The sequence below is a fragment of the Muscardinus avellanarius genome, assembly GCF_963383645.1.
Source record: "Muscardinus avellanarius genome assembly, chromosome: 15".
Lineage (NCBI taxonomy): Eukaryota > Metazoa > Chordata > Mammalia > Rodentia > Gliridae > Muscardinus > Muscardinus avellanarius.
Genome location: NC_137801.1, coordinates 33836718 through 33863323, shown reverse-complemented (window position 1 = coordinate 33863323; position 26606 = coordinate 33836718). Strand labels below are relative to the sequence as shown.

At 40.2% G+C, this 26606-nt stretch overlaps 1 protein-coding gene across 8 annotated transcripts in view; it reads left to right on the top strand.

Annotated features, from left to right (window-relative positions):
• The window catches only part of SLC8A1 (solute carrier family 8 member A1), a gene marked incomplete at both ends in the record, with an annotated part of 328617 nt that overhangs the window by 262618 nt on the left and 39393 nt on the right, over positions 1-26606 (top strand). For 3 of the 8 annotated variants that reach the window (XM_080710992.1, XM_080710991.1, XM_080710990.1), the window contains 4 exons: positions 214-231; positions 4353-4421; positions 10443-10573; positions 14703-14802. In XM_080710992.1, the coding sequence (XP_080567118.1) occupies positions 214-231; positions 4353-4421; positions 10443-10573; positions 14703-14802 (318 nt within the window). The remainder of the gene's footprint in view (positions 1-213; positions 232-4352; positions 4422-10442; positions 10574-14702; positions 14803-26606) is intronic. The other 5 variants (XM_080710995.1, XM_080710993.1, XM_080710994.1 and 2 more) reach the window with 2 other exon arrangements.

The following is a 26606-nucleotide window of genomic DNA, read 5'->3' as shown; positions in this document are numbered from 1 at the left end:
TGCACAAGAATTATGTTTGTACTCTAAATTTCATAGTCTTAATTAGTGATTCACTCCTGAATGGACATTTTCATAGTCTTCTTAATTGTCAATATAATTGGGCAAGTTTTCCTACCTTGGGTGGGTTGTCAGACAGTCTAAGGACACTGGTATTTGTTATTTAGGATATAAGTTAAATAGTAACATTTGGTTTTTTTTTTTCTTTTTTTTTAGGTGGCTTCACAATAACAGGTATGAATTTTTAAAGTATAATGTTACCTAATTTTATTTTTTTCTGTTTGTTTTCAACATCTTATTACATTTTAAAAATCATTTCTTTTCTCTTTGCTTTTAAAAAAGGAAAATGTCTGTATGGTAAGACAGGTCTTTTTTCTATTTTCCCCCAGATACTTTAAATCAAACCAAAACACATCTTATAGAACTTGCATTAACACTGAACTGTGGCCCATGGTGTGCTCTCACTGACTTTATACATTTAACATTTTACCAATTAACATGGATGTATTATTTGTATGTGAATTCATATGGAGAACCTATAATTGTTTACATTTGACACTGACCAACTTACAAATGTTCACACAGCACTAATAAAGCAGAGTAGTCTCCGATTGATGCCACACACATACCAGAATGAGACAAAATAGCTGTCCTCAAGAACACAGGAGTGACATCCATCCAAGGCTTCTCCCTGGTCCAGGCTCTTGATCCTAATAATAGATGATGCTAGGTTGAGAGAGGACAGAGGAGTTCCTTCCTTTAGCCAGCTACATCAATTTGAGCCCCTCTTTGGAGACTTCATTTTATATTAGTAGTGTAGTAATAAGTTATATTTATGCCACTTGAAGTGCATTACAAAGTGCAATAAAAACTCAAAACACCAATCAGAAAGGTTAAAACCCTTTGATTCAAAATGGTACCAACTTGTGTTGATCACATTATTTGGCACTACATCTGTTTTCTTCACACAAATGGAAGATATTTCCAAAAAGCATCCTCTTTTTTAATGTCTTCTCGTCTTCAGAATCATCTGCACATTTAGAGAGGAAGGTGAATATTAAACAGCAGCTTTGACTTGTTGGTTGCTGCAGGTAGACAATGTCTCTAAGAGCCTACATTCTATATCCTTAATGGCCTTTCCCAATATAAGTCCACATGTCAACATTTTCTAGTAGATAGTGCCAATATCAAAATTTTAAAATCATAGAGCTGAACAAAAATATTTAGAAGGAAATATCAATTTTTAATAATGAAAACACTGTCATAGGAGTTGGGGTTAACAAAAACTAATACAGTTTTAGCTAACTCATGAACATGTAGTTCTAAAGTGTTTCCAAAGTGGAACTTTCTTAATAAGAGGAATTTCACAAGGGCAGTTGCTTTTCTATTCATCTCTCTAGACACAGCATTTAATGACAATAATGATTCATAGACTCTCAGTAACACAGGTATTGAAAGGGATAAAACTGTTAAACAGTATAGTTTCTTAGATAGGATTCCTTAAATCTGATTCACCTGAAGCTCTCCCAAGTCAGATCTCACCAAATTCTGCACTCTTGAAGTTATTTATGAATCCAAGTGCAGGAATTTACATTTATTTTCTAAATTTTTATCTTCTTTTTCTCTTTCCAACATTTTAACATATTTAAGTCTTCTTGGAAATATTCTGATTTTTATCATCTAAGAATGAATTAGTCATTCTTGAGGAATTTCAGGGCTGTGGATTTAGCAATAATAAAGCTCTTACCTGGGTATGTGTGAGGCCCTGAGTTCCATCCTCAGAACCAAAGAGATAGATAGATGATAGATAGATAGATAGATAGATAGATAGATAGATAGATAGATATTGATTTGAGAAAGATATAAATTTGGCAAGGCAGCTTGCATTATTTCATGGAATGAATCATTTTCCCAAGTCAACCACTGTAGAAATAGTATCTATCGTATAGCAGCACCTTCAATCCTATGCAGCCTAATGACGTTACCTTAACTAACATCTTTAGGTATAGATGGCCTTGATGGCCCTGTTAAATTACATCAAGGTCTTTGACTATCTTTCTGTTTTCTTTATCATTAAATATGTTAGGATTTCATTTTTAGGACCTTTCTTCCATATCATTTGAACTAGCTTCACTTTTAGTATCTCAGGTAATGGAAGCTTAGTTTTGTTTTGTCCAGAAATTCTCCATATCAAATTCAATTCTATCTATCCAGTAATATTTAATCTTTTCTGCCTTGGCCACATCTTATATCCAAGATGACAGAATCCTTTCTTCAAGAGTGTCTATCATTTCAGATAGTTCACTAAGTTCTTCCTCACTGCTAAAACTTTAATGTGAAATAGCAGTTCTTCTATTGTTACTGTCTTCTCCAAAGACTTCAAATTAATACAGTTTAATAAGAGAATATTCCAGAACTCTCTGGTAATTTCTACTTTGACTTGTCATTTTCTACTTAACTAGATACTATCTCACTTTACATCACTCTTCTCTTGAATCAGACCAGAATGCCCAGGATTGGCTCTTTACTGATGCCCCTGAGAAAAATTCTAAAACTTAATCTACATGAGGAAGAACAGCGTTAAGCCCCCAAAGAACTGTCTTTGAAGTCAGTCTGAGGCTTTGAAGTCAAGGCTTTGAGACACAGGAAAGTAGAGAAGAATTAATCTAGCCTTTGGACTTTGCATGCATTTCTTACAGGGACTTGTACAGCTGAGTGTGAGCATCTCATTTTAAAGCAAGATATATGGAAATTGAAAAAGCTATTTGGTCCACAGCCTAATACCAGTATCTTAGATATCTCATTAACAGTGGGCATTAAGGGCTATAGGTGCTTTTGAAATTTTCAAATCTTTACATGTTGTTTTAGACCTTGACTCATTGAAAGGCCCTTGTTAGGATCTATAATCTCATTCCCTCTTAACCTTCCACTTACACATTATCACCCTATATATTACAGCTCATTAGAGTTTATAATCATTATCATTTTATTACCATTCTTATGGATTTTATTGTTCTTACTTAGGAGGTAAAAGGTTCAAAGCGATCAATTATCCTACCCCAAATCACCCAGCCAAGACCCAGAGCAGGACCTCTGACTTTAAGTAAAAGGCCATGTGATATTGTCTTAACCCTTGAACTATTCTATTTTCTCCCATTATTTTTTTCTGTATCATGAAATTATACCCCAAATCCCTTTTCTGTCCAAAGCCCAGTCATACCTTATAAATGTCATCATTATGAATTTCAATCAGATGAAAAGTGAAAGACCCCAAAAAGGGGAAAATAGAGCACATAAATATGGATATTTGGAATGCAATTCAGTATTCTGACTCAATATAGAGAAGAGGTGTGTTTGATTCCCCTAATACTTCTAAGACATTTAGGTAGCTGGTTCCCTAATTAAAATTACATAGCACTCATTATACCTCTTTTATACTGCTCTTCCAATCATAATATGCTAATGTAACAGACTTAATAAGGCATATGTATTTTTAAGGATGCCAAACTATGGAAATTCCAATCGTTGAAAACACTTTCATCAATATATAGGTGAGAGAAACACAGCCCTTCCAATTTTCTTCATTTTACAATGAAAAAAATTGAGTCTCCAAGGGAAAACATGTGTTGCCAAAGTTTTGGTGGTAAGCAAATAGCACATTGGCATCAAGTCCCAAGTTTCCTGATTTTCAGGTCAGTTCTGGGTAGCTCTTGGTAGAAGAAAACAGTGAGTGATCTGGAAATCAATTGGCGTCTACACCTGGTTAACACACACTGCTGCTGCAGTGATGATTTACCGTTATATGCAAGTGCATATAACGTTCTCCTACTCAGATTGCTTTAGAAACGCATGCAGTAAGCTCATTCCCAGATGTCATTCCAACCTCAAACAGACCTGGCACAGAGCAGGTAATGTTATCTACATTCTATATAGGAAAACTGGAGATTTGGCCAACTCGAGGCCATACTGCTGACACTAATAGGCTTCAAAATCAGAACACCTGTCATTACACCAAGTGCTTTCTACTGTTTCCTGATGCCTCTGGAAGCAGTGATTTGAAGGATCTGGATATTCCATTTCAGATACCTGCAGGAATCTGACTGTAGCCTCTACCAGCTGGTATGTGGCTCATTAACATGATTTGACTTGGAAAATTTGCCCCATTTATGGGCAGTAACCGCCAGAGTTCCCTCCTGTAACCTACATAGGGGTGATCTACAACCACCCAACTCTCAAACTAATATTGCTTGTAGTGTGTGCATCTGGGTGTGATGTTGAGTGTACTAATCCCACAAATCTCTGATGTCAAAGCAACGCAATCCATTCTGCTGATTTTATGCCTGTCCTTTTGCTAGGCCAACCTGTCTTCAGGAAAGTTCATGCTAGAGAGCATCCGATTCCCTCCACTGTAATCACCTTTGCAGGTACTTTTCTCCTTATGGTCCTTGAAAATCACAGCTTTCGAGTGCTCTTTGGGTCTTTAGATATTGCATTTGCATATTTCAGCCCCTGCTCCTTCTAAAACATTGCTAAGTAATGCAGTGGCTTCTCTGGCAGCTGCAGATGCCCTGGATTAGCAAGAAAATACAACCAGGAAGGAACCATTGTGGAGATGGTAGCCTGGACCTACAGAGCAGTCGATCAGTGGCGGCCTCTTCCTCTCAAGTTTCAATATATTTCAGATTTCTTGCAAGTATCTGTTCCCACACATCATGAGTCTTTTATCCCAAGTAGAATTAAATTTATTTTAAAACAAAGCTATATTTTTTCCCAGAGCCTCCTTTCCTGATGCACAGATAATAGTATGTGCATGGGGTTTCTCCATAAGAGAAATAAAAAAGCATCGCCAGAATTACCGCTACTCCAGCTGTAATCTAGGGTTACAGCCTGGTATCTGTGCTGTCACTGAATATCTGGATGACAACAGTGGTTTTACTCTTTGAGCACCACTGTTGCCCATCACTGGCCGTGGTGGTGAAACAGCTCTTACCTAAGCCGGTGAGACTTTCCTCAGCCTCACAACCTACATTCCCATCCAGTATTCCTGAGCCCCAGCCCTGATTATTGTCCTCAAGGAAATAAAGGTGCTAGTCTTTCTGGGCTCCAGTCAGAGAGGCTGGCTATATGGCTGAAAACGGCCAAGTCGGCTTCCAGCCCTGTCAGCACAGTTCTGAGTAAAGAATCAAAATCGTCTTGAGCAAATTGTCCCACTGCAAGCCTCATCCCCTTTGCCAAATTATACATTGTTTGTTAAGATTAAAAATTATGACTGCATTAGAGAATATCCACAGTGCTTCTTCAGGTACAGATCTCTATGATGTGATGGATCTGTGGGTTGTATTGTTCTCTAGAAGGGCCCCCACTCCCACCCCTTCACCTCCCAGGGATGCTGTTTCAAAATGCAGTCTGAACCAAGAAGCATTAGAAGCAACTTCTTTAGAGTTCTGCTTTTTCTAGATCTCAGGTGCCTACTAGCTTTTGTATTTGTTGTTTATAAAAATCAGTCACTCAAAAGAAAGGAGATTTTCCCCTGGTGATTTTTGTCACGAGGTTGGGGTTTGATTTATGTCCTGTCAATAGTGACTTTTAACAGTAGCTATTAATTATGCATTTGATCTTTAAGTTGTTTTGGTTGGTTATGTTAATGAAACTTATTTACAACTCCTCAATTAAAAAGTGTCTTAAAAGTGTACATGTGCCAAGCATGGGGGAAACACTTGTAATCCCATTACTTGAGAGGCTGAGACAGAAGTATTGCAGGTTTGCAGCCAGCCTCAGCTACTTAGTGAGGCTCTCTGCAACATAGTGAGACCCTGTTTCAAAATAAAGAATTAAAAATAGGGCTGGGGATGTAGCTCGGAGGTAGAATGCCCCTGGGTTCAATACCCAGTACCACACACACACAAAGTATACATGCACATGCAAGGAACGAGAAAACTTTTTCTATATGAGAAACAAAACTAAAGCCAAAACATGTTATCACTGCAAAAGTGAGGAAATAAACTGACCTCAACTATAGTAAAGTGGGCTGCTGTTGACCCAGTGTTCAAAAGGAAAAGGAAACAAAAATAACCATTGATCCCTCAAAATGCCTTTAAGCTATTTTCCTATTCAATAAAAAATATCTAAAGAGAAGACACTTAAGGAAAAAAAAAGACTCAACTCTGTTCTTCACCATTGTTAAAAATCTAGACCATAATTGCTAATCAATCAGTGTCATTGTAGAGGGAGGATAGGATTTACTCAGCTGTCATCTCTCAATTACATTTAAATATGTCTTCAATGTTGATGATACTTAGCAAGTGAAAATAGCCCTGGCCCTTCCATGATGCTGTGCCCTCATACTTTGACTTCTTTTGCCTGGACTGTACTTCACCCCACTGCCTCCTAGCCATCCTTGCACTCAGTTTCATGTGGCAAGCTTCAAGGCCAATTTCAATTAACTCTACACTTTGCTAAAGCCTTCCCTGGCTCCCTCAGGCAAAGCAAACTGCTCCTCTTACCCTGGTCCCTCAGCTCCTACTACACTGCATTAGATGCTGTTCATCTATATTATTCTCTTCCCATTAGATCATAAGTTCCTGGAAGTGAGGAGGGTGCCAGGGAGGACCACAGCTGTGCTGACATATTGTAGGGGTACAATGACATGTGTTAAAAGAATAAATTACCCTTTTGTATGGAGAGAGCAAATAAAAGACTATGCTAACAGAGAGTCATGCAACAAATATCTATCAAGCACCCACTACATTGCATGCAGTGTAATAGACCCTGGGATATGTCAGAACAGTTCAGAGAGCAAAGAGACATACTGCTCTATCTCAGCAAGCTCTCTGCAGGTTGGCATGTTGGGTGTGTATATGTAAAAGTAATTTAAAATAAAACAGTATATGAGAGTGTCCATGCTCAGTAATGCAATGAACATTAAGGAATTAATTTAAGGATAAGAGTGGTAGTTCTTAAAACCCCACTCTACTACATGGGGGTAGTTCATGGGAGAAGAGGAACATTTTTGAAGGATAATTAAGATTTAGGTAGAGGGAGATAGGAAAGCTTTTGCTGATTATATAAATAATGAAATAAGAGTATGATCTGGAGCAAGGCTACATCAAGTTGTAGAAATAGTCTTAAGCCGGGCATGGTGGCACACGCTTGTAATCCCCACGCTTGGGAGGCGGGGCATCTTGCAGGTTCAAAGCCAGCCGCGCTGGCTTAAGGGACCCTGTTTCCAAATAAAAATATAAAATAGGTTTGGGAGTGTAGGCCAAAGGTAAAAGGGCTTCCAGCACAAAAAAAAAAAAGAAAGAAAAGAAGAGAAAAAAAAGAAAGGAAACAGTGTTTTTAACTTTTTTTAGATTAATATGGAATCTATTAAAACAATATTTTCTAAATTCTCATCATTTTCATACAATTTTTGTTTAGATTGCATACCAATTGTACTATTATTTACTTAATGTAATTTTTGAAACTGCTTAATTTTTTAATTAACTAAATTTTTAAAGGAAAACTTTAAGTCACTAACACAAGGAAAAGAAGCGAAATTTTTCATAAGTAGAAGTAAAATAAATTTTACAATTAAAAAGTGCTACTAAATTCTAGCTAAATACAGCCAAATTGTCTAGGCCTAAAAACTATTTTCTCTGTCTTAAAATATTAGAAACCCAAATTTGGGGAACTATTACAAACCTAAGAACATCAAACTAAGCATTTACTCTTGATCAGAAAGATTATTGAAAAGAAAAGTACCTTTTTACTCACTGGATGATTCAATGTCCTTTACTACCATGTCCATTTATTTAATACAATATTCAAAATCAATTTTACTTTGTGAAGTACTGCACTAAAAAACATTCTACCACATAACCTTTATTTCATAATTTCTCTACTTTGTCTAACTAAATTACCTTTAGACCCACTAAAGGCAACTTGTCATTTATAAACAAACTGCAGAAATGAGGACCAGAATACTTATTCTTCCCCATTTGCTTTGTATTTAAAATAGATATCCAAGCTGTATTATTTCCTCTTGAGAGAAACTAGTTTTTTTTTTAATACAAGTGTTCTAAATATCCATGTTCAGCAAAACTTTTGATCAAAGCACTAATATAACCTGCTGTTACAAAACTACCAATAACATTATCCTGGGTCTGAGGGTCAGAAAACATAAAGAATCAAAATATAATCAATTTGAGCACTGAGTCAATTGGATTTCATATCTCAGCCAGCCTCCTAAACTAGATACACACAGTTTCACAGAAACATATCTTGGAGACCCCAGGCAGAACCTTTTGCCTTTCCTTGGATTATAATTTCTCAATCCTACTATTAAAAGTCTTAACCACTTTTGCAGTTAAAATTAATCTCGGTGAGCCGGGCGTGGTGGCGCATGCTTATAATCCCAGAATTTGGGAGGCTGAGACCGGCGGATCGTGATTTGCAGACAGCCTCAGCTACTTAGTGAGGTCCTCCACAACTTAGTGAGACCCTGTTTCAAAAGAAAGAATAATAAATAGGGCAGGGTATGTAGCTCAGAGGTCAAATGTCCCTGGGTTCCATCCCCAGACCCACACACACACAAAAAAATTAATCTCAGTGTTCCTTTCCTTTGCCTTTGCCAATATTCATCAGCTTCTGGACAGTCCCAAATCACTTATTCTTTTTTTGTCTTTATCTAACTTTTTGGATAATCACTGGGAACTGGAAAGTGGATATTTATTTATTTATTTATTTATTTATTTATTTATTTATTTTGAGGGTCTGGGGCTGGAACCCAGAGGCATTTGACCTCTGAGCTACAACCCCTGCCTTTTTTTTTATTATTATTCTTTATTTTGAAACCGGGTCTCACCGAGTTGCAGAGGGCCTCACTAAGTAGCTGAGGCTGTACGCGAACCACGATCCTCCTGTCTCAGCCTCCCTAATGCTGGGATTACAAGCGTACGCCACCACGCCCGGCTGGAAAGTGGGTTTTTAAATATCCTTTTAGGAAAACATTATTAAATACGTATGAAAGAATTAATCCACGTGCTATGTTCCACTTTTGCCTTCCATTAGTTTTGACACTTGAAATACAGTACAAAACGCTAGTCATACTTCAAGCAACCTGCTCCCTGCCCTCGCAGTAAGCGACTGGCCCAGGAACCCTTCTCTGCAACAGATCACTAGAGCAACAAATGGAGCCAGCTCAGGAGGGACTCTGAGCACAGGGGAAGCTGAGGGTCTTTGAAGGGAATGGGCCTTCTGGACCCCTCCAGAAGCAGATGTTCAAATGCTGAATGCAAACACCTGGGCAAGTCCCTCTCTTCCTCAAGACTCTCGTATTGCAGGCAATTTGCCCGGATGTCCTAGAAGGGAGGGCATGAGGGCTGAGCTTTCTTTATCAGCACCACTACCTCCCTGTAGATGACATCCATCCCTCTTGACTCAGAGAGGAAGTAGCTTGTCCTGTCCCAGCATCCTGAGACTGAAGGATAAGGGTGATTGCAGGACTAGTGTTTGTCGTCCGCATTTGTGTGACCTCTTCAGTCTCGTATTTACCCTAATGACCTTCATGCTGACTGTGAGCTTCCCCTCATTAATGGACTCTTGGCTCCATAACATTTTCTCAGCACCCACTAGCACTCCCCCAGAGTGTAAAGTACATGATGAGTGAGTATTAATTCCCCAAAAGCCTCCCCGTTGCCTTCCCTGTTACTTTAAGATTAACATTGGGTAAGGGCGAATTGAGTGATGTGTGCATGTATGTCTACACAATTCTTTTATCTAATTAAGATGTATGACTACAATGCACCAATAAAAAATTAAAAAAAAAAAAAAAGATTAACATGGTCAAGGCTTTCCTAACCCGTTTGCACCAAGGGAGGAAAGCCTGTAGCTCAGGAATCTCACGGAAACATGGAATGGACATTTTGATGCTTAATTTGTGATGGGCTCTTGGCAAGTGAGAGGTAAAGATCAGAATTGCCTTTCTGTGCTCTCTTTGGCTCTGGGGGTATTTTCTGTTGCATCTAGAAAGTGGAAAAGAGGAGGCCAAACTCCTCCATCCCTCGGGGTTACTCTAGGACATTTAATTTTTTGTTTCCCAATTGGTGAAGGGTTAAAGAAACGCATACAAAGAGCCAGCTGAGCCAGCTCTCAGGAACAGCTGGGTGGTTCCCTGAGCACAGACACGGGTGCGGCCAGGCCGGCAGGGTCTTAGTGACAGGCCCCAGCGCACTACTTTTCCTCCTCTGCACTTCTGCCCGAGAGCTTAAATGCTGGGACATTGTAGTCATCTGCTGTCACAGTGATATGTTGCTCAATCCCCTGAGCATCTGCCCAATTCTCCACCCAAGAGACTTTTAGTAAGTCACCAGGACTTCCTTCCTCCTCAGTTTTCTTGTAGCAGGATCCAGGGATTCCCAATAAAAAGGATCACATTGTTCACTGCCTTGTCTTCCTCTCCTCAGAGGAATATGATGACAAGCAGCCGCTGACCAGCAAGGAGGAAGAAGAGAGACGCATCGCGGAGCTGGGGCGCCCCATCCTGGGAGAGCACACCAAGCTGGAAGTGATCATCGAAGAGTCCTATGAGTTCAAGGTACGCTCACCAGTGCCACCTGCCTGAGAGACCTCCTGTCCTGGGATCCAGGCAGCTTAGTGTTGGCCTGAGCTGTAAGATTCACCTGAAGAGAGAGAGAGGAGAAACGTGATTTCAGGATCTGAGTCACTGACTGAAAGGCCTTCAAAGCCAAGTTGGAATTGTGGAGTGAGTTAGTAGGAAACCTCGGAGCCCTGTAAATCAAACAGCCTCCGAGGCAGTGTCCAACAGGTGGCACCCATCACTGCACAGGGTCAGCATTGTCCCAAGGAAAGGTTTTATCTGAGAGGAGAGAAAGGAAGACTCAAAGGTGGATTCCAAGAGACTGCTATGTGTGGAAGAAACCAAGCCTCCACTTGAGAAAGCTGATAAATCTGTCCAAAGCAAATCACTCACACTGCTAAAAATCAAGAGGCTTTTGGGGGGAGAAGCATGGAAATCACTCTAGTAGCACCCCAGTGGAAAGCTCTTATTCATGTTTAGTCACCCTCTTCAGATCTAAGAGCATATTAGCACAGTCAACACACTAAAGGTATAGTGCCTGCAGCCAGAGAACTTACAGTTGCACTGATAAGATTGGATTCCCACGTTTTTACATGGTGAAAGTCATTCAGAAGTTAACATATGGATTTTGGGGTGAGTTTAAGACTTTGAGGTGAAACTTCCTGTCAACTCTAAACTGCTTTCTCTGCCCCTGTTCCACCTCCCATCCCTTCTCACCCATGGTCCTAATGTCTAAGAAAGACTTAAGTGGGGCCATAGTTCTACAGTGGGATATGAAAACTATTTCCTCTCTCTTCTACCCCAAAATTACAAACCCAGAGAATAGCAGTACTTCCCTACTTATTTTTCAAAATCAGACCCTGCTCCTGTTCATAATGCCAGAATGAAGATTCCACAAAGGAGAATCAGGCCACTTACTTAGAAGCCTTAGTATTTTAACTGGATTTTTCATAATAGTGGCTTCCTTTTCTTTAGCTGGGTCACTTCATTTTTTTTTTAATTTTTTTATTTTTGGTACTGGGATTCCTGGAAGCCCTTCTACATCAAGGCTATACTCCCAGACCTATTTTTAATATTTTTATGTGGAAACAGGGTCTCTTAAGCCAGCGCGGTTGGCTTCGAACCTGAGTGATCTTCCTGTCTCCGCCTCCCAAGCACGGGGATTACAAGTGAGCACCACCACGCCCAGCTTCATTGGTTTTTAAATTTGCTTCACAAATTGAGATGCCTACTAGGAAACAGATGAAAAGTGTCTTTGCAATTAAAGTAGAATTTTTAATAGATAAAAATGCAGTTAAGCCAGGCACATGGTACAGATCTGTGATCCCAGCGATTCTAGAAACTGAGGCAGGAGGATGGCAAGTTTAAGACTAGCCTGGAAAATTTAGGGAGACTCTATTTCAAAATAAAATGTAAAAAGGCTAGGGTGTAGCTCAGTGGCAGAGTGCTTGCCTAACATTCATAAGGCCCTGGTTTCAATCCCTAGCACCACACACAGAAAGAAGGAATTCTCAGTAATTTCAAGAGGTACAAGAATCCCAGATTGTCTACTTCTGTGGACCCATTGTTGCTTTTTTTTTCCAGGTGCATCCAACCTGTCTCTTCCTCATGCACTTTTTTTTTAACCTGGTATTAGAGGGCCTGGTGCCACTTGCTACTGCAAAGATTTTATGGTTGCATATCTGAATACGTTTGTCCCTAATTATTAGGAGATTTTTATGGGGAATTGTGTGTTTCTCCCTTATGGGACAGACCCCAGCCTTTCTTTCCATGCACCTATGATAGAAAGAACAATCACAATTACTTTCTTTAGAAAGCATAGTTGGAGTATTCTTCCTGCAGCAAAGCTCTCTTGAATCAGATCTCTCTCTGGTCAGCACTCCAAGAATATGAGCACTGGAAAGTGCCCCAAGTCTCTACATTAGCCCAGTCATGGGGGTACTTATCCTCCTAGAATGGCTTCCACAAAATTTTTCCTCCCATCTTCTCCAAGCTCTCCAGTTGAGGTACCATTGACACCTGAAGGGCACCATAGTGCCATGTTTCAGAGGGGCCCACAGCTATAAAATGTATTATATTATTTATTTGAGAACTTTCTTTTTCTAGAACATAGTTGAATAATTTGTTTAACACTCTCAGAACTGCATTAGAAATTCAAATCTGGGTGGCACTTCCCAGTGTCCCCTGTGCTTTGGCCACTGTGTTGCATTATTTCTATGCTGTGACTAAGAGCACGCTTTACTGACTCCCACAGGCGAGGGTGAGGTTTTCACCATCTCTTTGAAGTCTAGTGCAAGGAAGAGCTTTTAGGAACCCTCCAGATAAATATAAACAACAATTCCAAATTCAGGTGTCTGGAGCTCAAATTCATCTTTACTACTTCCCCTTTATCCCATAGGTTAAAAAAGGACATACATTCAAAATTAAGCTCCAGAAAAGTTTAAAATCTACCCTGAGCTTTAAAAGGGTATAAATGTTAAGTGTAGTTTATCTTTTTGAAAATTGGTTTTTAGCAGTTATTTTATGAGGAAATCTGTGTTCTACCATTAGAGCAGTTTATCTGTTCAACTGTTTATCTCCAGGTGATGAAATTCTGTGCTTTGGATTTATCACACTGTGCACTTTTGGAAAGAGCTGCCCCCAATTTCCATTACATTTAGAAAAAACCAAGGTCATTTCTTGTTACACTCCACACAGCACTCCGAATTGGCATCAGCCAGGATGCTCGGAGTGCTGGATTAGACGTGGCTGAGCTGAGAGAGAAAAGACAGATGCTTGTCATGAGCTTCAAGTTGTTGTGCCCAAGAGCAGTGGCTGATGCAGCTGTTACCGGGGCACCAGCAGTTCTAGACACAGGCAGGGAGCCGAAAGGTCACCACCCTAAGGATATACAATCCAGCCAAGAATAATGTTGCAAACACAGAACGAGCCAGTTGGAGATGGGCCCTTTCATGTTTATTATCTTCTCGATGTTTCAAGTCAGTTCCAATGACTCTCCTTGAACTAACATGCTTGATATTATAAATTGGCTCTGGCCTCTCACACAGGCCCCTCAGTTCACATTCTCCTCATTCCCAGTCAGCTGATCGTATGCTCTCTGACTCTGAAGTCAGGGTCAGTTCAGGTACACTGCACTAAACATGGACAAATTTTGACATAAGACAAATAATACGTGTTTTCTGCCTCCTTGCAATTAGTGGCAATGCGAGGATGCTCTGACAGTAAGTGTGGGTGCCTGGTAGACTAGTCGGTGTGGTAGTTTTCCTGGGAAGAGCAGCCTCCGTGCCCTGGAAATGAGCCTTCGCCCTGTAGTTGCCCTCATCTGTGGTAGAGCTTCGAAGGCATCTGCTTAGTTTTCTTGTGAACGCTTGGCTGCTCCTTTTGTGACATAAAAGCTAGGGAGTACTAATTGTACAAAACTAAGTACTTTAAAGATTCTAAAGAAAAATGAAGGGCATGAGCTCAGCACTAGAAAAGCAGGAAAATTCAGGGCAATGTTATTAGCAACATGCCCTAAACTGTAAGAGTTGGTTTTGGCTTGCTTTGTCTTTCTTTTCTTGTTAATAACAGAATTAAGATAAGAGTGGATTCTCTAATAGCCATGAGGCTGACCAAAGTAGTAGCCAAATAAAATTCATTTATTGGTGGCAGTGCGGCAAGCAACCAGGGGACTCTGGCATGGCTGCATTTCACTGACAAAAAAAAAAAAAAAAATGTAATTCTTTGGTTTCAGAATCTGTCAGTCATTGTCAGTTGTTTAGAGATATATAATATCAAGCAGAACCTACATACTCAGGTGCACTACAGATGAAGCCAGTAAGGAAGCAGATTCACAGAGTATCCAAAGACCTTTGCAATAGCTGCTATTCCATACCCTGGGACTATATTACACTAGCCCTTAGTCAGTGAAGGGCGCTTGTATTTGCTGCAAAGAAGATTTCGTTTCAAAACGTTTCCAACTAAGAACCATGCTTGTTTGCCTAATCATAAAAGTGTTTGATGTCAATACTGTAGTTCTGAGCCTAACATCTGCTACCCTTTACATAACTCTGAGGTTACCAACAAAGGTTTCCCCAGGCCTTAACAAGACTACCAGTTGTTATCTTATTCCTTTCCACTTTTCTAGAGTACTGTGGACAAACTCATTAAGAAGACAAACCTGGCCCTCGTGGTGGGGACAAACAGCTGGAGAGAACAGTTTATTGAAGCCATCACGGTCAGTGCTGGTGAGTGCCTTCCTCTGCAAGTTTAAGGTCAACATAGCCATACTGAGCTGGGCTTTCCTGCTCTGCCTCTCGGTCTATGTCACTAATGGTGGTAAAAGTAAGAGAAATAAATGTATTTGTTGCATGTACACATATTTTGAAGGCTCATTATCTAGATGAAGCAAATGTGTTTAAACATGAAATTCTTCTCCATCTTTACATCATTCTCTCTGGAAATAGACAGGATAAATTTAAAGCTTTTTGCCTCTCTAATTCATGGATCACCAATCTCGGGACTTTGTCTGGAAAATTCCCTAAAAGCAACATAAAACAGCCAAGCGAAGGTCAGAAAAAAGGATCAAAGTCATAGGACAAAAAGGAAGACAGTAAGACACTTTTATTACCAACATCTGCATCGTTTTACACTCTCTTTAACAGAGTTTAACAAATAAGCGTTTACACCAATTCTAGAAGTGGGAATAGAAGCAAGCACATTCTGTTTCCTCCTGTACAAGTGAAGTGCAGAGTTTTATTTAGGAAAATCCTGCAAAATGAAATGGGTTTCAAACTCAAAGAGTTAGAGACCTGAGGAACTTGCATGCAGAAGGACACGTCCCCTCTGTATTTTCAAACCTTGTTCACTCTCTGGGCGACTACAGGGGTAAGTCCCCTTTGGAAGAGACACAAAAGTAGCTCTTCCCTGGGATTTATGCTTGTTTTTCAGTTCTTTTGTTCCATCTATACTAGCTTTCTCTTCCAAGATCCCCACAGGCTCATCTTCCATGGTTATAGTGGATGAACAAGGCTAGAGTTTTCTAAACGGTGATTCCCAGACAGTTGGGAATCACTAACAGTCGGGCCATGACTTCTAGCACAACCCCCTTGCTCCAATCTGCCACAGATTTCCTGAGTGCTGTGGGAACAGAGGGTGGTTAAAAAAATAGAAAGAAATTACGTGCATGTTTATTATTAGTGCTGCTTATAATCATGCTGTGGTTTCTTACAGTTGAGTATACGATGGGAATTTATGAACATTAAGTGCTAGCTAACTACTTAGGAGAGTGAATTTGGAATTTCCACTTAAGGAGGGAACACTCCCTCTTTATAGCTCATGTCCTTCTGTAAATCTAAGATCCACATCTGAGGCATGAGCTAGCCTCCCTCTTCACAGAGACAACTGAACAGGCAAACTACTGATGAGACCAATAGAAGAAAACATTCAAAATGATCAAATTGATTTATGGGCTTGACATATTAGAATTGAACCACTGAAGGCAACAGAAGCCTCATAGTGAACCATTCCTAATGTTTTCCAGGTTTCCTTAGGTTGGAGATATATGAGAATTTGTATAAGGGCCATGGGCTGGCTGCCATTCATTCATTTTTCTGTATTTTCATAATTGCTCTCAGCACAAGATATATGACAGTGAATGAAACAGACAAATATTCCAACTCCATAGAGCCTACATTCTAATGGATGAGACATCAAATAAGGCAAATAAGTTAAATTATATGGTGAGCTTGTCATGGAGAACAAGGAGGCTGTGGAGGGAGACAGACACTGCAGCTTTAGATAGATGCTCAAGATGATACCATCAGTAGACACCTTAAAGCCTGATTTGTTTTTGTAACAGTGGAATAGTGTTGTGTCATTGGTTCATTCACACGACCATGCCAAACACTTTATGACCAGTCTATGGCAATGGAGAACAGCAGCTTTCAACAGTGAGTAAGATTGTGCCACCAACAAAGGCCAGTCGAGCCATTGAGTCTGGCCAGAAAAAGCATACATAAAAACAACTACGAAGCTGTTCATACTCCCTTCCTTCCCTTCAGTTTGCAAACACTTTCCTAGATTATGTTGCATTAAGTCCCCTCAAAACCCCATGAATCAGGTATTATGATTATTTTTATTGTTTAAAGAGAAGAATCCAAGTCTCAGAGAAGTGACAAGCATGACTTTGGAAAACAGCTAGAACCCTCATTTACTACAGACTAGTCCAATGTGCTATCTCCTGTCAAGAAAGAGATTTCAAACTGAGTTAACTTTCTCTCCAGCTTTGTCTCCTTGGCGCCAACCAGCCTTTGGCCAGCTCTCCTGGTGCCATGGCGTCACTGTTCTCTAATGGGTCTAGCTCCTGCCCAAAGCTTTTGAAGACCTGTTAAAGAGTGACATGCGAAACCTCCCAAGAACTCTTATTTGTTATATGACATATTGTGTTTTATGTATCTGAATGATTGCTTGGAGCTGAGACATACTGCTTAGCAATTTGCAGGTTTCTACGTAAATTGACCTTATTTATACTTTAAGATGCAAAATATCAAGAAATAAACAAATTGTGTATATGCACTAAATTATATTAAATTACAGGAAAGGCAGTTTGGAAAAGCTCAATGTTTGTTATTATGGTTAAATTTAAGTGCCTAAAGAATGTTAATATTCTTAGGTTGTTAAGCAGATAATAAAATTTGTAAAGCAGCACTTATTGGAGATAGACTTTCATTGGATTTTAAGATTTCATGGCTAAATAGTTGAGAATCAGAAAGATTTGCCTTATTAAAAATATTAAATTGCCTTTGAAGGGCTCTACTGAGAGGCTTTTTCCTAAGCAATTTTCTGTGCAAAATTGAGTCTATATATTTTGCCAAACAAAAGTAACAATTTTGTAAGTAGGAGTTTGCTTCTCTTTCTCACTAACTGTACTCAAACTAGCTTCAAGGTAACCCCCTGGCAATTTGGTTCCCTGCTTTTTTTGAATTGCATAGCTCAGTACCTGGGCCTCCTATGCCCATAATGTTCTACTGAACCTAGTTCTTATAGTTTAATATTTGATGAGTTAAAGGATTTATGAGACTCCAGAGATTAGGAAGGGATTAAATAGTCATGTCCCAACGGTTCTCCTTCTGTTGCTTCCTGGGTCAAATACCAGGAGCAGTGGTGTGCAGTGGTTAAATGGCTGTCAAAAACTTACAAGGCAAGCCCAGTACCACCAGGTGCTTTGGGGATGTGTCAGCACATGCAGTTCTTAAGGAAGCTGGCACTCACTGCCTCTCCAGTTTGAGTTTTTCTCAATTCCTCCTTCCTCCTAGTATCTCCCCCAAGGCAGAACGGGTGCATTGACCTTAAAAAGCCATGTATCAGCTTGGATACAAGGCAAAACAGGTATGTCTGAGCAGAGAGCAAGCATCAGTCGGATAAGACAGTCAGGATGCCAGTGCCGATTCCACAGCCATGATGCTGTTGTAGTTCACAACAGCCCTGAGCCACGGCGCAGGAAAGGAAAGTAATTGCAAAGCTGGCTTTGAAGACAGACAGATGTGGCCCAGCCCTCCAAAAAGTCTCAGGGTTACTGCAGGCAGATGACTTTACTTAAATTTCAGTTCCCTCACATGTGGAGATGGGCATGCCTCGCTCATTGGGTTTCTGTAACATTAATTAAAACAATATGTGTTTTCACAACGAGCTGTCTATATATTTGGAAGATGCTACAATAGAATATAACCAAAATGTGTGCAAATTCAGTTAATTCAACTTGTTTGCTGAAATAACCAAGTGGATAAAAGCTTACTGGTTGGCCTAATTTGTTTCACAATGAGTACTACACAGGCCATTTTACATATGTGAATTCTGAGATTCTGAAAAGCAATGTAACCTGCACAAAAACGAAACTGGGAAGGAGAACACCCACGGGGTACAGATCAGCCCCGGATTCCCTCCGGTGTGAAGGGTGCACTTGCTAGCTGTGCCTGGGGCCTGAGTGTGTGTGAGCACACACATGCACATACACATACATGCGCACATAAACATGGAGAATATAGGTTTACGCACAAATACACACAGACGTACAAGCATATGTGCAAATACACATGGGCACACAGAGGCCCACATACAAGTGCACAAACACATGTGTGACACACATGAACAGACACAAAGACACAAATGCACAGAACACATGTACACAGAGACGTGTGTGTGTGTGCTGCATAAGGCATGTATTCGTTTGGATACATAAGCTTCGACTTGAAATATAAAAGTTTTCCTCTCTCAATGTTTGTTATTTCTTTGCAGTCGCATTTACAGTTCCTTGGGGAAGATGCTAGTCAATTCTCTAAAGAGCAAAGGGAAATGTTTGTTTTCCTAGATACATCCACAGCTTCTACTGCCTAGCAATTTGTGACATTTTTTAAAGAAAACAAATATGCTATCCATTCTTTTATCAGATAAGTTTAAATACTCGGTACTAAATATTTTTTCTGAAATTCTTTCGCATTGGATATAATTTTGTGTGTCAGATGTAATGGAAAAACACTTAAAAGTGCCCCCTCAAAAAAGCCCTCCTCATATTCTTGGTTCTGTCTCTTAGCATAAACTTGGCCAAGTGTTTATTCTTGTGATTTTTAATTTTAGTGGAATGAGAGGATTGTACTAGGTTATCTCTAAGTTACTGTCCAATATTGAAATTTTAAAGCTCTTTTCATGGTTCTTATATCCCTTCACCGTCCCCAACGGCACAGGACCCTATGGCCCCTGACTTTGACAATGCCCACCTACCTGGCTTGCCTAAACTAAATGTCCAGAACAATAGCAGCAGAGACTCCACATCTGTCTCCTAAACTGAAGATTTAGGAGATAGTAAACATTTAGCCTGAGAGAAAACCAAGAGAGATGATGGTTACTCAGAAGTCCCTAATTTTTTTCCTGTTCCTATAACTCAGAAATGCCAGTGGAACCATGTGTAGTACAGGAGAGGCATCGAGCGCGAGGCCAGGCGGCCACATGGAGCTCACTCACCCATTCACCCTTCACCGTACATTGCAGTGACCCAGTTTCAGCTAATACAAGTGGCAGGTACAGTCACCTCCACCTACCAAGCCAGTGTGGAGACGGGTTCCATCTGGGATGCTGGTGTCATCGGCCCTTCATCCGCACATGATGTGTGCATTAGCAAGTGTTCACAGTTAAAGTGAATTATTTAATACCCAAACTGCCAACTCAGCGGTGTCCCTGGACATTCACTCACTTAAATAATTGTGAGCCTGAAGACTGATCCATTCTTAAAGTCCTAAGTAATAAAAATGGTACCTCAGACACATTTGTCTGGTCTAAGCAAAGATTTTTCTAGCATTACCTCTCTTTCTGTTTTTTGTTTTGTTCTTCTATTTCTTTTCCTTCCTTTCTTTCTTTCAGTACTGAAAATGCAACCCAGGGGTATTCTACCTCCAAGCTATACCCCCAGCCCTATTTTTTATTCTTTATTTTGAAACAGGATATCATTGAGTTGCGGAGGGCCTCACTAAGTAGCTGAGGCTGCCTGCAAACCACGATCATCCTGTCTCAGCCTCCCAAATGCTGAGGTTACAAGCATGTGCCACCATGCCCGGCTCATCACCTCTGTTTTTAAGCAACATTAACTGAGGAAATCCTCACCACTTAATGCATTAACCCATAGTCACTTGAAAATTCCACTTGAGCAGTTTTAAAAAAAAAATCCTAGATCAGATTTAACATAGCCTCAGGGTAACTATAAAACCACCAGAAAAGAGGAAGGATCTCAAGGGTTGGAGGTTATAATGTTCGCTGTTTCTTACATGGCTCATTAACAAGGATGTTGTTTCATGAGAAAAAAGTAAGTTTGACCACCTTCAAAAAAGTCTTAAGATCAGAACATGAAATTGTGGCTCATTTATTGTTTAAATAATGGTACCACTTATTGGATGTCCATCCCAGGCCAAGCTTTGGTGTACATTGCATCTGTTCCTCAGCTATCCACTGAGGTTTGTGGTTACCTAACTTGTCTAGGGTCACACAACTAGCAAAGGGCAGCTGGAATATGAAACCTTATCTTTGTGAACTAAACCAGTAAGCTTTCAGCTCTACCTTGAGTGCCTCTCCTTCAACATTAGTTCAGATCTCAAGTGTTTACATGTCAGATGATTTAAAACAAGAGAAAAGGGATATAGCTGACAAGTCTTTTAGTCTCAGATACATGTGAAGTCAAAGATTTGGAAATGAGTTTGTAAAAGCCTAGGAGAAAGGGGCTGAAAAAGTGGGCAGGACCAGTCACTGAACTTCCTTCATGAAGAACCCAGAAGGGCTTCAAAAATGCTTTTGTAATCTTGAAATTGTATTTATATCTGCTGCTAGAAGTCATGTCAGATCTTCTAAACCAAAATAGAATCAATTCCCAGCCATTTCTCCCAAGTTCTTGGTCTTTCCGTATGGTATAATTTGTTGTCTAGGTAGGTTTCTTCATGATTAGAATCACTAGCATGCTTGGATAGTTATAAAGGTTGAGCAGTAATTATTTAAAATTCTAACAGGCAATGTGAACAACACTGCTGCCATCCAGCTCTTATTCTTTTAGAAGTCACCCAAGAGCCAGGCATGGTAGGGAATATCTGTAATCCTAATACTTGGGAGGCTGAGACAAGAGGATCACAGGTTGTAGGACAGCCTCAACAACTTAGTGAGACCCTATTCCAAAATAATAAAAATAAAATAGGGCTAGGAGTATAGCTTAGAGGTAGCATGCCCTGGGTTCAATCCCTAGTTACACACACACACACACACACACACACACACACACACCACGACCACTACCACCAATAATGACCAAGATATTCACATCCTTTGTAATAGAGCGTGTGTCTAAATTGCTTAAGTTTTTTTTAATTATATATTGGAATCTTTGGCTTCTCTGGAGACTTGAGGTCAAATGGTCAAAGAGCCATCAATTACTTCTATGGCTCTGGAAACGTCCTCTAATCTTCAAATTTAGAGAATTGGAATGGACAGTCATGTAAGTTGTCTTGGAACAAAGACTAAAGGAAGTATCACATGGACAAGGGCCCTGAGAAAGCCACCAAAGGGGAGGTGGACCACAAGAGCTTCCTTGACATAATCACAGAAAGGAATCTCAGGATAGGTCATAGTGAGGCACAGAGTGATTTTTATTGAGATAAGGGGAAAAGTACACACTCTGAGAAATAGGGTTGCATACTGGTATTGAAGGAAAATACACTAGCCATATTGTGTGTGTGTGTGTGTGTGTGTGTGTGTGTGTGTGTGTGTGTGTGTGTTTGTGAGTGTGTATGTGGTACTGGAGATTGAACCTAGAGGCATTCTACCTCTCAACTATACCCCCAAACCTATTTTATTTTTTATTTTGAACCAGGGCCTCACTACATTGCTGAAGCTGGCCTTGAAGTTCTTATCCTCCTGTCTCAGCCTCCCAGTACTAGTATTACAAGCGTGCACTACCATACCTGGCCACTAGCTACATCTTAATTAGGCATATTAATACATGTAAAATCTATAGTACAGGTACATAACCTAAGAGGATATTCTTAGTTCTTTTTTGTGTTGGAGACTGGATATATTAATTATTACCTCTTAGGGGTTGTTTTCTTCCTTGTTCTTGATTTTAAAAAATCAAATAGTTTATCAGGATATTTTATTTTTTGAAATTAAAAATAGTACTGCATTGATATAACATTAAGGCCTTGATTGAAGGTGTCATACACAGTTGAGATGAAAGATATGACCTATAGATAAGGGCTAATAATTGATTCAGTTATGTTTTTTTGTGATCAGAGAACATTTAAGTGAACTTGAATCTAAGCTCTGAATTATGACCATTCTTCCTTTGCCCCTCACCTCTCCTTTCTATTTATTCTATGTCTTCTATCCTAAGAAGGGCATGAAAATCCTGGAGGGTTTTCGAAAGGACCTTTCATTTTCAGCAATAAAGCATCAACTTGCATGACATAGCTGTTTGAAATTTAGAGTTCTAATAGACCAAATAATGTTATACATATATGAGTGTATCACTATAAAATTTATTCTTATATGCAATTATAATGTACCAGTATATTGTTTTAAAAGGAGGAGTAATTGTAAAAAGATGGTATACCTGCCTCATAAAACATGGTAGATAAACTGGAATGATACCCTGGTATCAAAAGTTCATGCATACATCTTATATGCCTGCCTGCTTTCACTGTATCACAGTTCTGTGTCTACAGGCACACTCTCTCACACACACATGCCATATTTCACGATGGGTCTGATGTAATAGTATATTAAAAATCATATCCACATGACAAACATATGGATATTTGTAAAACACATTCATTTTCGTGCGTTCAAATTGAACATGCAAATAACGTTTCCAAATGACATTTCCTGCCGGTGTTCTTGGTGGAATTTTATTGTTATTTAGCTGATCATTATGATCCCAATTGGAAAAGAGGAAAAGCAGAGGGCATGAGTAAGAAAGAGAAAGAGAGTAAGTTCTGGAGAGGAAAGCAGGGTAGGTTCTGGAGAGGAAGTAGGTGAGGTTCTCCAACGCCATACAGTAGGGAGAGGAGGCAGAGCAAGACTAGGCTATCTGTCAATCTAAAAATACAGTGGTGTCAGAATAAAAATTTTAATCAGGTAGCTTCACCTGCCGGATCCGGAACGAGGCAGGCCTGCGTGTCAGGGGTGGGAGCACAAGAGGGCAGGAGAAAAAGCAATTATTTTCTGGCCTCTGGAAATGTTTTAGCTGATATTTCTGAAAAGAATATTGGCTTGTTGGGCTGTTTTCCTCCTAAATTGCTTATTATAAAAATCTTGAGGAAAACATTGTATTGAAGGGCTCCAGAATGATTCAGTTCTCTTATTTGTAAGCCCCCAGTCACGTCTCTACTGCGGCTTTTGTCTGGAGGGGCGGCAGCTCTGCTCTGCACACAGCGCGCCATCGCGGGCTTCGCGAGCTCTTTTGTTGGCTTCACTGCTGCAGAGACACAAAGACAGTTTGCATTGTTGCTTACCAATCAATGCTAAACACAGGGGGCTTTCCTTCCCCATCAGAAGCCTTTGTGCCCTGTTTTCAGCGGAGGAAACACTTCAGCATAATCCAAAGAAGTGGAAAGAGAAGGAAATAGAGACGCCCCACCACCACACACACCAACAACCCTGGGCAGAGAGGAGCTGCGGACAAGTCACTTGCCGCACTAATTCTTGTTGCTCACAGCCTGCTTGCTTGATAAAGACCTTGTCATTCCAAAGCCTGCAGTGAAAAGCCACTTGCCTCAATCAACTTTGACACAAACTCCCCTGCCTGGCCTTTGTCTGTTCATCTCTGGCTGGGTGTTGTCACATCTCCTGTCCTTTTATAGCATCTTAGATCAGAATTCCAGTACAGAGCTAGAAAGGAGCTTATTGGTCAGCTATTCCAACCCCCCCCTTTTTCTTCTCTTTATAAATAAGAATCTAAGTTCAGAGAAGAAAAGATTCTCCTCCATTATCACAGAGATTCTGTTTTGGAAGCCGGGCTCTTGCTACACCATATAGCAGTGCTCCCACTTTTCTTCTGGAGCTGCTGAGCCATGTCTTAGCCCTCAGATATCCTGTGTCTGTTCCCTCAGGACCTGCAGCTCCTTGGCATTGTGATACCTTAGCATTTGGCAATGCAAAGACTGAAGCTTTCCTGGACTAATACCATAGCAACATTGAATGAAGTAAAGGCCTCATTACTGGCAAAGTGTTGTGTTCTCACAAGACTCAAAGAAGCCCCTGTGTGGTAGTCAGGAGCATGAGCCCATTTACAGATGAGGAAGCAAAGTTAGAATTCACCTCTTACCCAGGGCTTCTAATTCCAAAGCCAGTCCTCTGCCCATCTTGTGCCTCCCAGAGTTTAACACTGGCCGGCCACAGGCTCATTCTGCTGTGCTCAGTCTTTGTGCACAGCTGTGTCCTGTATACTGACTGCTTTGCCTCCACACTGGCTGATTCTCCTTAGTAAGGTTTTTGCTGGTAGGTCACAATGTCAGAAGGTATTATCCACTACCCAGTCACTAGTTATTCTGGCACCTGACTTTATTGTCCCCATAGCTGAAATCAGCATGTGTTTTTGTTTGTTTTACTTGATTATTGTTTCCTCTTGCCAAAATGTAAGTTCCATATGATCCTGGATCTTATTTATCTACATTTCCAATGTTTAGAACTATACTAACACATTTTAGTAAAGAGTTAACAAGAAATGAATAGTACTAATAATGTCGCTTTCAGCCATTCCATTTCTTCCAGTAACTTATTTACTAGAGATCCAGGTTAGGGGCTTGGCATGGGCTGTGGTACAAAACAGTGACCTGGCCAGGTGTGATGGCACACACTTGTAATCCCAGTGCATGGGAGGCTGAGACAGGAGGATCACACAGGTTAGAAGCCAGCCTTAACTACTTAGTGAGGCTCTCAGCAACTTAGTGAGACCCTGTTTCCAAATAACACATAAATAGGTCTGGGAGTATAGCTGTATAGCCCAGAGGTAGAAAGCCTCTGGATTCCACCCTTAGTACCACCAAAAACAAACAAACAAAAACAGTAACCTGGAATTGTTATAGAGTACAGACCTATAAACTTCATAGAATTTACACCATACCCTAACCAAATAAGGAAAACTGGCCACAGAATTATTGACAGGAAGAGGAACCAAGATATTTTTAAGATGGTTTATATTGGCCAGGTGTGTTGGCACATGCCTGTAATACCAGTATTTGGGAGGCTGAGACAAGAAAATCACAGGTTTGAGTTCAACCTAAGTAAATTATCAATAGCCTGTTTCAAAAAAAAAAAAAAAAACAGGACTAATTGCTGCTAATAATGCAGCTCAGAGGTAAAATACCCCTGAGCTCACCCCCAGTAACAGACACACACACACACACACACACACACACACACACATACACACACACCTTCACACTGAAGAGAAGCATTGCAACAGCATGATGTAGGACTATTATTTAGGGAAGACTAAAAATCTATAGCAGATAGACAACATTAGTTCATCCAGCCTCTGAGAAAAACGTTCCTGAGTAATGAATGATGGGAGAAGAAAAGGCTCTATCTGAATCCCACTAATGAGCCCACACCCCTACCCCCACTAAAATGTTTGCCATATCTAAGCACCTAACTTCTCTTTAAATTCTCACAAGAAAGTTAGCTCGTGGCTATGCCTATTTTCCAGGAGAAACCGAGGTACAAGGAATCTCTGAGATGCCCAAGGATTTGTATACATGCTAGCCTCCTTGGCAGTGGAGGGCCCTACTTATTAACATCTCACTGAAAATCAGAACGGAGCGGAGGCAGCAGGAGCAAGCAGAAGAGGGCTGCCCTGAGCAATTGCAATCACTTCGCATTGTTCAAACCAAGGACATGATTAGAATCTTAGACACTGAACGTGGTTCACACTCCACCAGCACATCAATTCACAAACCCTGTGATCAGAACAAAGTCCCTTTAGGTGATCCTGAGGTCAGAAAAACAGTCATGGAGGAAGATTGTTGTCACCACTGAAGACTGGAGTCCTTCTCCTCTGCAGCCCAGGGAGAAAGACTGTTGCCACCGAAATAAGAAATTTCCACTTCCCTACAGGGCATATATAAGCCAGTAATAGAAGATTTGTCTCAAGGTTTAAAGAAAATGAGACTCCTTAGGAAGGATAAAGTGGAACCAGCCATTCTTCCCTGCAAGAGAAATTCAATATTTTATATGTTGCACCATATACAAAGGGTTAGTTTAAGATGGTATACTTTTCATGAAACAATACCAAATGAGCTTAGGTTTTATCTGCATGAATTTTGGCCATACAAACCTTGTCAGTGGAAACAATGGGTTAAGCCATTGTAGTGAGATGGCGGAGTGTTAGCTTTTATATCAAGACACTTTAATCCTCTAAGTCTTGGATTCTTCATCTCTAAGACAAAGAAAATAATACTTCCTTCACCAGGTTCCTAGGAAGATGAAGATAAAGTGAGATGTTTACATTTACCCATGTGCATAA